General features: G+C 38.3%; 1 protein-coding gene across 2 annotated transcripts in view; it reads left to right on the top strand.

The window, feature by feature from the left end:
• Window positions 1-6669, top strand: part of C9 (complement C9) — a 49458-nt gene extending 42789 nt beyond the window's left edge. The window contains exons 10-11 of one of the 2 annotated variants that reach the window (XM_067730570.1): window positions 3132-3360; window positions 6385-6669. In XM_067730570.1, the coding sequence (XP_067586671.1) occupies window positions 3132-3347 (216 nt within the window). In that variant the 3' untranslated portion in view covers window positions 3348-3360; window positions 6385-6669. Of the gene's footprint in view, window positions 1-3131; window positions 3361-6332 lie in introns of both variants that reach the window. The other variant, XM_067730569.1, reaches the window with a different exon arrangement.
• The last annotated feature ends 5879 nt before the right edge of the window (window positions 6670-12548 follow it).

Genomic DNA, 12548 nt, shown 5'->3' with positions numbered 1-12548 from the left:
TTTTAAGGTCAACTATTGACCCCCAGATTTTTAGATTGGTGGGCATTCCATCTAAAATATCTCTATGTTTCTTTCTTCATGAATTGAAAGCCTAGACTTTTCATATCAATATTCTGCCTAAGCAGAAGGCAACCATAGATAGTCCACCATGAAACACTTTTTAAATTTATCTTCTTGGAGAAGTTCAAAAAATAGTAAAATATTATGTTTTTTTTGTTTGTTTGTTTGTTTTTCGGTACGCGGGCCTCTCACTGTTGTGGCCTCTCCCGTTGCAAAGCACAGGCTCGGGACACGCAGGCTCAGCGGCCATGGCTCACAGGCCCAGCCGCTCCACGGCATGTGGAATCTTCCCGGACCGGGGCATGAACCCGTGTCCCCTGCATCGGCAGGCGGACTCTCAACCACTGCGCCACCAGGGAATCCCCTCACTCTCTCTTTTATGTTTCCTATTGTCTTTCTGTATTTCCTGACTTTGTATCTCTTCATGCTTCATTGTCAATATCTTCTTCTAACCTATATTTCAATTCATTAACTTTACTTCAGTTGTGTCACATCTACTATTTAACCAGTCCATTAATTTGTATATTATAATAACAAATTCCAATTCTCTTTGTTTATTTTTTTTCAAATCTTCTATTTTTAAAAATAATTTTCAGTTCTCTGCTAAAATTTTTAATCTTGTCTCTTATGCTTATGTAAACATAGCTGTTTTAAAGTCTACATCTGATAACTCAAATCTTGGCATTCCCAAGCTCTGTTTCTCATTTCTATTATTTCTACTGATTCTCATTCACGTTGGCTTATTTCCTTGTGTACCTAGTTACTTTTATTGTGGGCTGGATATTATACTTTAAAAATTGCTATCAGAGTAGCTTGAGGCCTGAGATGCTTTTATTGTCTTCAAAAGAAATACATATTTGTATCTGAAAAGCCTCTGGGGTCCTAATGACTCAGGATTATTTTAAAACCAGCTGCAGTCTTTGCCAGGACCACCTCAATTCCAATTCCCTTTTACTTCTAGGGCTGCAGTCCTTTGGGGCCCAACCCAAAGCACAGCTTTTTTACCTTTGCTGTCCTGAATTCCAACCTTTTTTCCCCAGCCCAGTAATGTGCTGCTCTACCTCTTAGTTCCTCGACTGCCTCTTCCTGATTTAGGAAATGTGTCAAGGGGACTGGTGACCCAGAAGTACTGGGCTCACCTCACTGAACTTCTACCTCCTCCCAGATCTTAGCCTAGTAATGTTTTGTTACCTTGTTAGTTCTCCAGGGTTTTCAAGCAAATTTTTTAATTTTACTTTTATCTTGTTCAGCTTTTCTCATCATCCTCAGAAAAAGGATTAGTTGACTTTATTTAATCCATCATTACTCTTTGGCAGGAATTTGTGGTGTGTGTGTGTGTGTGTGTGTATATATATATATAAAACTATTTTTTTAATAAATTTATTTATTTATGGCTACATTGGGTCTTCATTGTGGTGCGTGGACTTATTGTGGTGGCTTCTCTTGCTGTGGAGCACGGGCTCTAGGCACACAGGCTTCAGTAGTTGTGGCATGCGGGCTCAGTAGTTGTGCCTCGCAGGCTCCAGAGTGCAGGCTCAGTAGTTGTGGTGCACAGGCTTAGTTGCTCAGCAGCATGTGAGATCTTCCCGGATCAGGGCTCGAACCCGTGTCCCCTGCATTGGCAGGTGGATTCTTAACCACTGCGCCACCAGGGAAGTTCTGTGGTATATTTTTTAATCTTGTCTTTCGATTCCAATTGCGTCTAAATTTTGTGGTCTCTTATTTCAAAGTACTGTGCCACCAAAGGGTCTCAATTTCTTACAGTTTATCTACTCAAACACCTTTACAGTCACACAATTGAATTTGCTTACATTAAATAGGCATATGATACAAGTTTTCTATACATGTTTTACATATGTACATAAAACATAGCCCTGTATATTCTATATGTGTTTTATATGTAACATAACTAAGCATTTTTTGAATTCTGCCCTATATTACTAGAGTAATCTTTCCATCTTAACACCCTCAAATCTCAACTTCATAGTCATTTTCTCAGGAAAGCCTTTCCAAACTTCCCTGATTCAATGGTAGCAACTATGTATCTTACTCCAGGAATTTAAGTGTACAAAATAAATCAGTTTACTTCATTTATTTTAGTATAATTAAATTTGACATTGAGATCCCATCCTTCCATGCTGCTGGAAAATTCGTCCTTCATTCATTTGTTGGATGGGGTTCAGGGTAGCTCTTGCTTGTCCTGATGCTTCTGTCTGGGAAATGAAGATACGATACATGTAAGTATTTAGCCCATGGTGGTCATCCTGATAACCTCATTGTTCAAGTTTACAAGTTCACTTGAAGTCAGGTGGTTGCAAACTTTCCATGCCAAGATTGAGCATCGGAGTCATTGACAAAGCTGTAGCCTGTTCCTTGATAGCCACCTTCCCTAGGGGCACTCCAAAGATTTTGCCACTTCCCAAAATAGCTGCTAGAGATCTAGCTATGGTTTCCTGCTACTTGAGGTACATGCTAACTCTACCCCCTTCCTGGACTGAAGGAATGCCCCCACCTTGGTGGCATTCTTCCCACACTCCTTCTCCCAACAAAAATTTATCAATGAGTTCAGGCTTTTAAAGAAAAAAAATCAGTAAAGAGTTTGCCTTTAGGGGCATTCTGGACTTGGCATCACACACAAACCTCTTTGACAAGAGATCGCAAGCACTTGCCTACCTTCTGGAAAAGGGGAGGCAGAAAAAAGGCAGCAAAAAGCATTCACAATATGTCAGTAAATTAGCCTGCTAAAACTTTAAATCCCTGACTGTTCATTGTTAAAATACATATACCCGTCCTTTATAGCACCTAGTCACAGTTTCCATTTTAAATTTGTCTGTATGATTATTTTAATATCAGTGTCCTTACCTCCATAATGGGATCTCCATGATTACAGAGATCATGACTAGTTTTGATCACTGGCAGTCTTAAAAGCTAACATCATATCTGGCAATAATAATCATTCAATAAGCCCTTGTTGAATTAATGAAGCAATGAATAAATAATTTAGTGAAAAATATTGCACAAGCTCTGTCTATAGAAAAAGACCTAAAATTAAATGTTTTGCTCTCCTGCAGCTGTCTCCGATATATGATCTGATTCCAGTGAAAATAAAAGATGCACACCTAAAGAAACAAAATTTGGAAAGAGCCATTGAAGACTACATCAATGAATTCAGTGTAAGAAAATGCCAACCGTGCCAAAATGGAGGGAATGTGATTCTGCTGGATGGACAATGTTTGTGTTCCTGCCCATACAAGTTCAAGGGAGTTGCCTGTGAAATCAGAAAATAGAAAATCTATGAAGGTGAGAACAACTCCTTTGATATTATTATGGACAAAAATATACATTTGGGGGTTATTTAATTTGAAAACTAGCTATTGAATTAATTTGCGCTAAACTTCTAGATTATCCATATAAACAGAGGATAAAGATTGAATGAATAGTGGAAATGGACAAATCAGCCTTTATGTGTCATTTAGCACACAGTTTAAAAATCTACTTCTACATCTAAACAGAACTATAAACAAATAATAAATTGTAATGATTGTATTACTTTTTTTTTTTACATCTTTATTGGAGTATAGTTGCTTTACAATGGAGTGTTAGTTTCTGCTTTATAACAGAGTCAATCATTTATACATATACATATGTTCCCATATCTCTTCCCACTGGTGTCTCCCTCCCTCCCACCCTCCCTATCCCACCCCTCCAGGCGGTCACAAAGCACCGAGCCGATAACCCTGTGCTATGCAGCCGCTTCCCACTAGCTATCTATTTTACATTTAGTAGTGTATATATGTCCATGCCTCTCTCTCGCTTTGTCACAGTTTACCCTTCCCCCTCCCCATAGCCTCAAGTCCATTCTCTAGTAAGTCTGTGTCTTTATTCCTGTTTCACCCCTAGGTTTTTCATGACATTTTTTTTCTTAAATTCCATATATATGTGTTAGCATACGGTATTTGTCTCTTTCTGACTTACTTCACTCTGTATGACAGACTCTAGGTCTATCCACCTCATTACAAATAGCTCAATTTCGTTTCTTTTTATGGCTGAGTAATATTCCATTGTATATATGTGCCACATCTTCTTTATCCATTCATCCGATGATGGACATTTAGGTTGTTTCCATCTCTGGGCTGTTGTAAATAGAGCTGCAATGAACATTTTGGTACATGACTGTTTTTGAATGGTTTTCTCAGGGTATATGCCCAGTAGTGGGATTGCTGGGTCATATGGTAGTTCTATTTGTAGTTTTTTAAGGAACCTCCATACTGTTCTCCACAGTGGCTGTGTCAATTTACATTCCCACCAACAGTGTAAGAGGGTTCCCTTTTCTCCACACCCTCTCCAGCATTTATTGTTTATTGTACAACAAAATGTCTGAAACAATTATGTAATTTCCTCAAATAAAGATTCACAGTCTCAAGTTTATCATTCAAACATACTTTCAACTACTGCTACAAAAATTTTTTTACAAAATTTTTAATATTACAAGAATGTCTTTTGCCCTTCTTAGCAAACACAGAAACTCAACAACATGGTGACAATATACATGTTTAGATTTCTCTGAAATTTTAGGATAATTGATTTCTCCTATATACTATCTCTGTCTCTCATGTATCTAAAATGTCAACCCACTGTTCTGTATTCCAAAAAGCATTAGTAGTCTCCAAAAATCCGTACTCAAGACCACTGTTTTTTACCTATTTCTCTCTATGTGGACTATTCTGCAGCTTTCTGTGATTTCTTCAGCTCTGTCTTCTAATTATTCAGTTCTTTTTTTCAGCTATGTATATATAGGCTATACCCTTTAACCAATCTATAGAGGATTTTTAAAAATTATTTTAATTATAAAATTATTTTAATTAAATTATAAATAAATTTAATTTCTATATGTTTTGTTTTGTTTTAAGTCTATTTTTTTCTTTCCTGGCCTACTGGATTTTTCCTGTTTTTATTTCTTTGAACATGTTAAATATGTTTATATAGAAGTCTCTCTCAGATTGATCCAGAATATATAGTTTCTGCATGTACTCATTCTCATGGCATTTTTTTCTTCCTTGAGTACTGAAGAATTTTTCATCACAGGCCTAGTCTTCAGTGGAATTTGTTTCCTGTGGGAACCTTGTCTACTCTGGGTAGTGAAGCTATTCCTAGGGTTGTTTGCTTCTGGGGAAGCCCCATTGTTTTCATCCCTTTGCACCAGTTTTTCATGTAAATGTCTTGGTTTGAGTTCTACATTTTGGATTTATGGATAATGAAAATCAAGGTGCCTCCTCCTATATGTATATCACTTTTTTGAAAACACTGGTATCTTCTGGTTGACTTTTCATGCCTGACCAATGATGGTCCACGAGTTCCTTGCTGAGACACTAGACCACAGTGAAACCTTTCTTGCTGAGTCTTTCTGTTGAGGGAGCTCTTCCAGGTATCCAGCTTTCTGCAGAATGTTCAGTTCCAGCTTTCCGCACAAACTGGGCCAACCCCCTTCATGAGGTTGAAAACCTTAAGACGTCATTTTTCTTTTTGCATACTGTTTACCTAGGGTGAAAGGCTCTGCAACTTTCTCCTCCGTCAACCAATCCAACCTCCCTCTCCTTATGTGTTTCTACTTCTTCGAGACTAGTTGTTCTCAATCAAGTTGCCCATTGTATTTACCTGGTTAACTTTTTTAAAAAGGGCAAAAAGAGGAGCATAACAAAACAGATATCCAGCCCAAGTCAATTAAACCAGAACCTTTGTGGTGGACATTGCTAGGCCATGGTTCTCTTTTTCTTCCTTTCTCTCTTTCTTTCTCTCTCTCTTTCTTTCTTTCTTTCTTTCTTTCTTTCTTTCTTTCTTTCTTTCTTTCTTTCTTTCTTTTCTTTCTTTCTTTTTTCTTTCTTCTTTCTTCCTTTCTTCTTTTAAATCCTCTGGTTATTCTAATCTATAGCCAGGGTTAAAAACCTCTATTCTGGACCCAGGTCAATTAACACCTCCGATGAAATCTCCTCCAGCATCTTCAGGCATCAGTTCTCTGTCTATGCTCCCTGAGTGCTTTCCCCCTTGTTCTTTCAGCACTAATCACACTTACTCACCCGACACAAGATGAACATCACCTCTAGTTTGGAAATGTGTCTTATATCTTAAATCTCACTCTTCTCCCAGCACCTAGACAGTATCTCGCACATTATGGTACAACAAGATAAAAGGATGAATAAATGGGTGGGTGGATTGACCCGAAGTTGAAGTTCTATTAATCGTTAAGATTTGATAATCTTTTGGTTTTTTCCTAGTATTGCCAGCCAAAAAAAAAAAAAAAAAAAGAGCTGCTGTTTGTTTCCCTAGGATCATATGGAAAGAAAAACATCAGGACCTTCCAGAGATAGTTCTTGCTGCCAAACGAAAAGCAACGTGCTTCATGAAAATCCTGCCAGCCTCTGAAGTCTCCTCTCTCTTAGAACCACAATGCTTCTTTTCCTCCTTAAACTCCTATGATATTTCCATTTTTTATTCCCTAATGAGGAGAGTCAGCAGTGAAATATGCCAGGACTGCTTTCTCCTACAGCCAATGCCAATCCCTTGCTAGCAAAACAAAATTGAATTAAAAAGAGAGAGTTGGTTAAAAAGAAAGTAATTGTGAAGGTTCATTGTATGATGAATACGTTCTGCCAGTTCCATTACCACAAGTCTGTATCATGCAGTTTTGCTCTTGTTTACGTCCTTGCATCTTGTTCTGTCATTCCTGGATACATGCATGCATTCATTCTGCAAATACTTGCCAAACACCTACCACAAGCACAGAACTCTGCTTGTTTAGGTCTTAGCTCTCCGATTTAACTCTATGTCTCCAAGGAGAAAAGTGTATTGTATTTGCAACCAAAAACCATTAGGTTAAATCATGTGAAATTGTCTCTATTTAGTCATATTTTACCAAACACAAAACAAACTCCCAAATCCAGTGATTTCATATGATCCAACTTAATACCTAGCCTTATGAGTTGTGTAAGGTTAAGTCTACCCACATAAGGAGCTAACTAAAGGAGCTGGCTATACAATTTTATTCATTAGATAGCATGGTACTTAAGACCTGAGAGCTTTGAAAAGGTCCGAGAACCCTAAAAGAAGAAGAAGGAGAAGGAAGGAGAAAAGAAGGGCTCAAAGTACAAGGGGAAAAAAGCAAAATCAAAATTAATAAATATTTAATTATATGTCAACAACATTATCATGTCAATTCGCTCATTGTTTTTTTATTAATAAAATTTTCACACCTTTATAAATAAATTTAAGTTAGTTTTCCTCACTTCACAGAAATTCTCAAGAATGTACATGATTGCTGAGAAATCACAATACAAATAATTTCAAAAGCAAAATTTAAAAACTAATTTTCAAGGTTTTTTTTCCAGCAAAGGAAAATGTTGTTTGATATGAGATGTATTTTAATGTAAGGTAGGACACAGAGATAGTTCTCTAATAATAAAAGTGCCAGGCCCTTTAGGGTATAAAATAGCATTGGTGCTCAAGAAAATACCTATTTCCTGCCCCCCAGAAACCTAAGTGAATCAGAAAGAATTAGGATGTTAAATACATACAAATACTGAACTCTAGTGTGTTCTTAGACAATCCACTGTTGAGAGAGTTCCTGATGTAGAGCATCTGGATTAAGGTAGAGTTACCATAGTAACTACTGGGAATTCCTTGCATCCTTGTGAATTACAAATTGTCAAACAAGAAAATTGCTGAGCCTCGACCAGACTCCTGAGGGTCAGCTTAATGATTTATCAGAGTCCCTTTCCTGTAAATGGGGGAAAGATTGTAGGTTCACTGTTGACAGTGAGACTCCAACTTCCTCCAAAGGTGGCATATCTGGTAGAGCATTTCCAGCAGGGTGCAACACTGAGACACCAGAAACTGCCCGGCAAGAATCAGCATAGAGGAAGAATCACCAGAAACTGGGGGAGATGAGGACCTCCTGGAGGCTAAGGCTTACATGGCTCATCCGGGATTGAGGTTTCCTGAGAAGGGAAGTCCTAGCTTGGTCTGGCCAGACTGAGTGCCGTATTACCCACACATGCTCTCTGACAGGGCACACCACAAATTCAAAGAGCAAGGGATGTGTGAGGGAAACAGTCCTCTAATGCTCAGGCCGTACATTCAGATCATTATACTGAGCTCCAGCCATTATCAAAGGACCTGGGAAAGCTGGATGGGCATTCATGTTTCCTCGGCCTTAATAAGAAAAAAACCTTCAGAGAATTGCTACATTTTTACGCTTTTCCCTTTTTATACGTAAAACTCAGGTTGCTTATTCATTCTACTGATGACATTGGTAGACATATGCCTGCTCACTGCCAACACACACCAGCTTTACACCATGGTCTCCCCAAGACCCTTTGAGTGTGTATTTGATTGTAAACACCGCAGAACACTGCATCCAAAAACCTCACAAGAGAAGCTCCTGAGTTAGTGTCCCAATATTTATGAAAATCAACCCAAAATGGTGAATAAAGACTAGGCTCAGCTTACATTTATTTTCAAAGAAAATAAAACTTCTCTCTCTCTCTCCCTCTCTTCCACACATTCACACACACAGACACACACACACACACACACACACATAAATGATTTGTAGGACAACCATCTATCTTTCTGCCCACCAACCCTCTCCCAGCCCCTCCACCACCACCTCATGTTCATTACTCCCTACTACACTAAGAAATGGTTCAAGAGAATGGAATGGTGTGGCTTTTTAACACTAGACAAATTATTAAACTCCTAAACTCCAAGATATGCCCGGGGTTAGTAATATATCCTTCATAGAATTGTTAGGTTGATTCATTGAGATAAAGCATATAAAAACCTTGGCGCCTAATAGCAATAAATTGTAGCTGTTGCTATGGTATCATGCAAGGCTACTGATATAAATCTTCTCAAGTTTCACTCTAATGTTTGTGACATTAGACAGCCAAGACGATTAAAACTGAAAATGGAGGATAACTGTATATGGCAGAGTGGCTTAGTACTCTCCTGTAAATAATTAGTGGGTTCAATGACTTTTTTTTTAAGAGGAGGTGTTTTCGGAGATTGGTTCAAGAGATCTGAGTAGAAGGACATGCTCTCACTTCCTCTTGTGAGAGCCCAGAGTCACAACTAACTGCTGAACAATCACCAACAGGAAGACACTGGAACTCACCAAAAAAGATACCCCACATCCAAAGACAAAGGAGAAACTGCAATGAGATGGTAAGAGGGGCATAATCACAATAAAATAAAATCCCATAACTGCTGGGTGGGTGACTCACAAACTGGAGAACAATTATGCCATAGAAGTCACCTGGAGTGAAGGTTCTGAGCCCTACATCAGGCTACCCAAGCTGCAGGTCTGGCAACGGGAGGAGGAATTCCCAGAGAAACAGACTTTGAAGGCTAGCGGGATTTGATTGCAGGATTTTGACAAGACTTGGGGAAACAGAGACTCCACTCTTGGAGGGTACCCACAAAGTAGTGCGCACATCAGGATTCAGGGAGAAGGAGCAGTGACCCCAGAGGAGAATGAACCAGATCTACCTGCTACTGTTGTAGGATCTCCTGCAGAGGCAGGGGGGTGGCTGTGGCTCACCACAGGGACAAGGACACTGGCAGCAGAAGTTCTGGGAAGTACTCCTTGGCATGAACCCTACCAGAGTCAACCATTAGCCCCACCAAACACCCTCTAGGCTCCAGTGCTGGGTTGCCTCAGGCCAAACAACCAACAGGGAGGGAACAGATTAAAGTTTTACTCAGCTCTGCTGACCAAGCAACACCCAGCTCTACCCACCACCAGTCCCTCCCATCAGGAGGCTTGCACAAGCCTCTTACATAGCCTCATCCACCAGAGGGCAGACAGCAGAAGCAAGAAGAACTACAATCCTGCAGCCTGTGGAAAGAAAACCACATCCACAGAAAGACAGACAAAATAAAAAGGCAAAGGACTATGTACCAGATGAAGGAACAAGATAAAACCTCAGAAAAAAACCTAAATGAAGTGGATGTAGGCAACCTTCCAGAAAAAGAATTCAGAATAATGATAGTGAACATGATCCAGGACCTTGGAAAAAGAATGGGGGTAAAGATAAAGAAGATGCAAGAAATGTTTAAAAAAGACCTAGAATTAAAGAACAAACACCTAGAAGAATTAAAGAACAAACAAACAGAGATGAACAATACAATAACTGAAATGAAAACTACACTAGAAGGAATCAGAATAGCAGAATAACTGAGGCAGAAGAACGGATAAGTGACGTGGAAGACAGAATGGTGGAATTCACTGCCGTGGAACAGAATAAAGAAAAAAGAATGAAAAGAAATGAAGACAGCCTAAGAGACCACTGGGTCAACATTAAAGGCACCAACATGCACATTATAGTGGTCCCAGAAGAAGAAAAAGAAAGAGAAAGGACCAAGAAAATATTTGAACAGATTATAGCCGAAAACTTCCCTAACATGGGAAAGGAAATAACCACCCAAGTCCAAGAAGCACAGAGAGACACAGGCAGGATAAACCCAAGGAGAAACACACTGAGACGCATAGTAATAAAACTGACAAAAATTAAAGAGAAAGAAAAACTATTGAAAGCAACAAGGGAAAAAAGACAAATAACATACAAGGGAACTCCCATAAGGTTAACAGCTGATTTCTCAGCAGAAACTCTACAAGCCAGAAGGGAGTGGCATGACATATTTAAAGTGATGAAAGGGAAGAACCTACAACCAAGATTACTCTACCTGGCAAGGATCTCATTCAGATTTGATGGAGAAATCAAAAGCTTTTCAGACAAGCAAAAGCTAAGAGAATTCAGCACCTCCAAACCAGCTCTACAACAAATGTTAAAGGAACTTCTCTAAGTAGGAAACACAAAAGAAAAGGACCTATAAAAACAAACACAAAACAATTAAGAAAATGGTAATAAGAACATACATATCAATAATTACGTTAAATGTGAATGGATTAAATGCTCCAACCAAAAGACACAGGCTCATGGATGGATACAAAAACAAAACCTGTATATATGCTGTCTACAAGAGACACACTTCAGACCTAGGGACACATACAGACTGAAAGTGAGGGGATGAAAAAGATATTCCATGCAAATGGAAATCAAAAGAAAACTGGAGTAGCAATACTCATAAGATAAAATAGACTTTAAAATAAGGAATGTTACAAGAGACAAGGAAAGACATTACATAATGATCAAGGGATCAACCTAAGAAGAAGATATAACAATTATAAATATATATGCACCCAACATAGGAGCACCTCAATACATAAGACAAATGCTAACAGCTATAAAAGAGGAAATCGACAGTAACACAATAATAGTGGGGGACTTTAACACCTCACTTACACCAATGGACAGATCATCCAGATGGAAAATTAATAGGGAAACACAAGCTTTAAATGACACAGTAGACCAGATAGATTTAATTGATATTTATACTACATTCCATCCGAAAACAGCAGATTACACTTTCTTCTCAAGTGCGCACAGAACATTCTCCAGGATAGATCACATCTTAGGTCACAAATCAAGCCTTGGTAAATTTAAGAAAATTGAAATCATATCAAGCATCTTTTCCAACCACAATGTTATGAGATTAGAAATCAATTACAGGGAAAAAAATGTAAAAAACACAAACACACGCAGGCTAAACAATACATTATTAAATAACCAGGAGATCACTGAAGAAATCAAAGAGGAAATCAAAAAATACCTTGAGACAAATGACAATGAAAACATAATTATCCAAAACCCATGGGATGCAGCAAAAGCAGTTCTCATAGAGAAGTTTATAGCAATACAATCCTACCTCAAGAAACAAGAAAAATCTTGAATAAACAATCTAAACTTACACCTAAAGGAACTAGAGAAAGAAGAACAAACAAAACTCAAGTTAGTAGAAGGAAAGAACTCATAAAGATCAGAGCAGAAATAAATGAAATAGAAACAAAGAAAACAATAGCAAACATCAATAAAACTAAAAGCTGGTTCTTTGAGAAGATAAACAAAATTGATAAACCATTAGCCAGACTCATCAAGAAAAAGAGGGACAGGACTCAAATCAATAAAATTAGAAATGAAAAAAGAGAAGTTACAATGGACACTACAGAAATACAAAGCATCCTGAGAGACTAGTACAAGCGACTCTATGCCAATAAAATGGACAACCTGGAAGAAATGGACAAATTCCTAGAAATGTATAACCTTCCAAGACTGAAACAGGAAGAAATAGAAAATATGAACAGACCAATCACAAGTAATGAAATTGAAACTGTGATTAAAAATCTTCCAACAAACAAAAGTCCAAGACCAGGTGGCTTCACAGGTGAATTCTATCAAACATTTAGGGAAGAGCTAACACCCATCCTTCTCAAACTCTTCCAAAAAACTGCAGAGGAAGGAACACTCCCAAACTCATTCTATGAAGCCACAATCATCCTGATACCAAAACCAGACAAAGATACAACAAAAAAA

The sequence above is a fragment of the Pseudorca crassidens genome, chromosome 3 (assembly GCF_039906515.1).
Source record: "Pseudorca crassidens isolate mPseCra1 chromosome 3, mPseCra1.hap1, whole genome shotgun sequence".
NCBI lineage: Eukaryota > Metazoa > Chordata > Mammalia > Artiodactyla > Delphinidae > Pseudorca > Pseudorca crassidens.
This window is presented reverse-complemented; position numbering and strand designations above follow the sequence as displayed.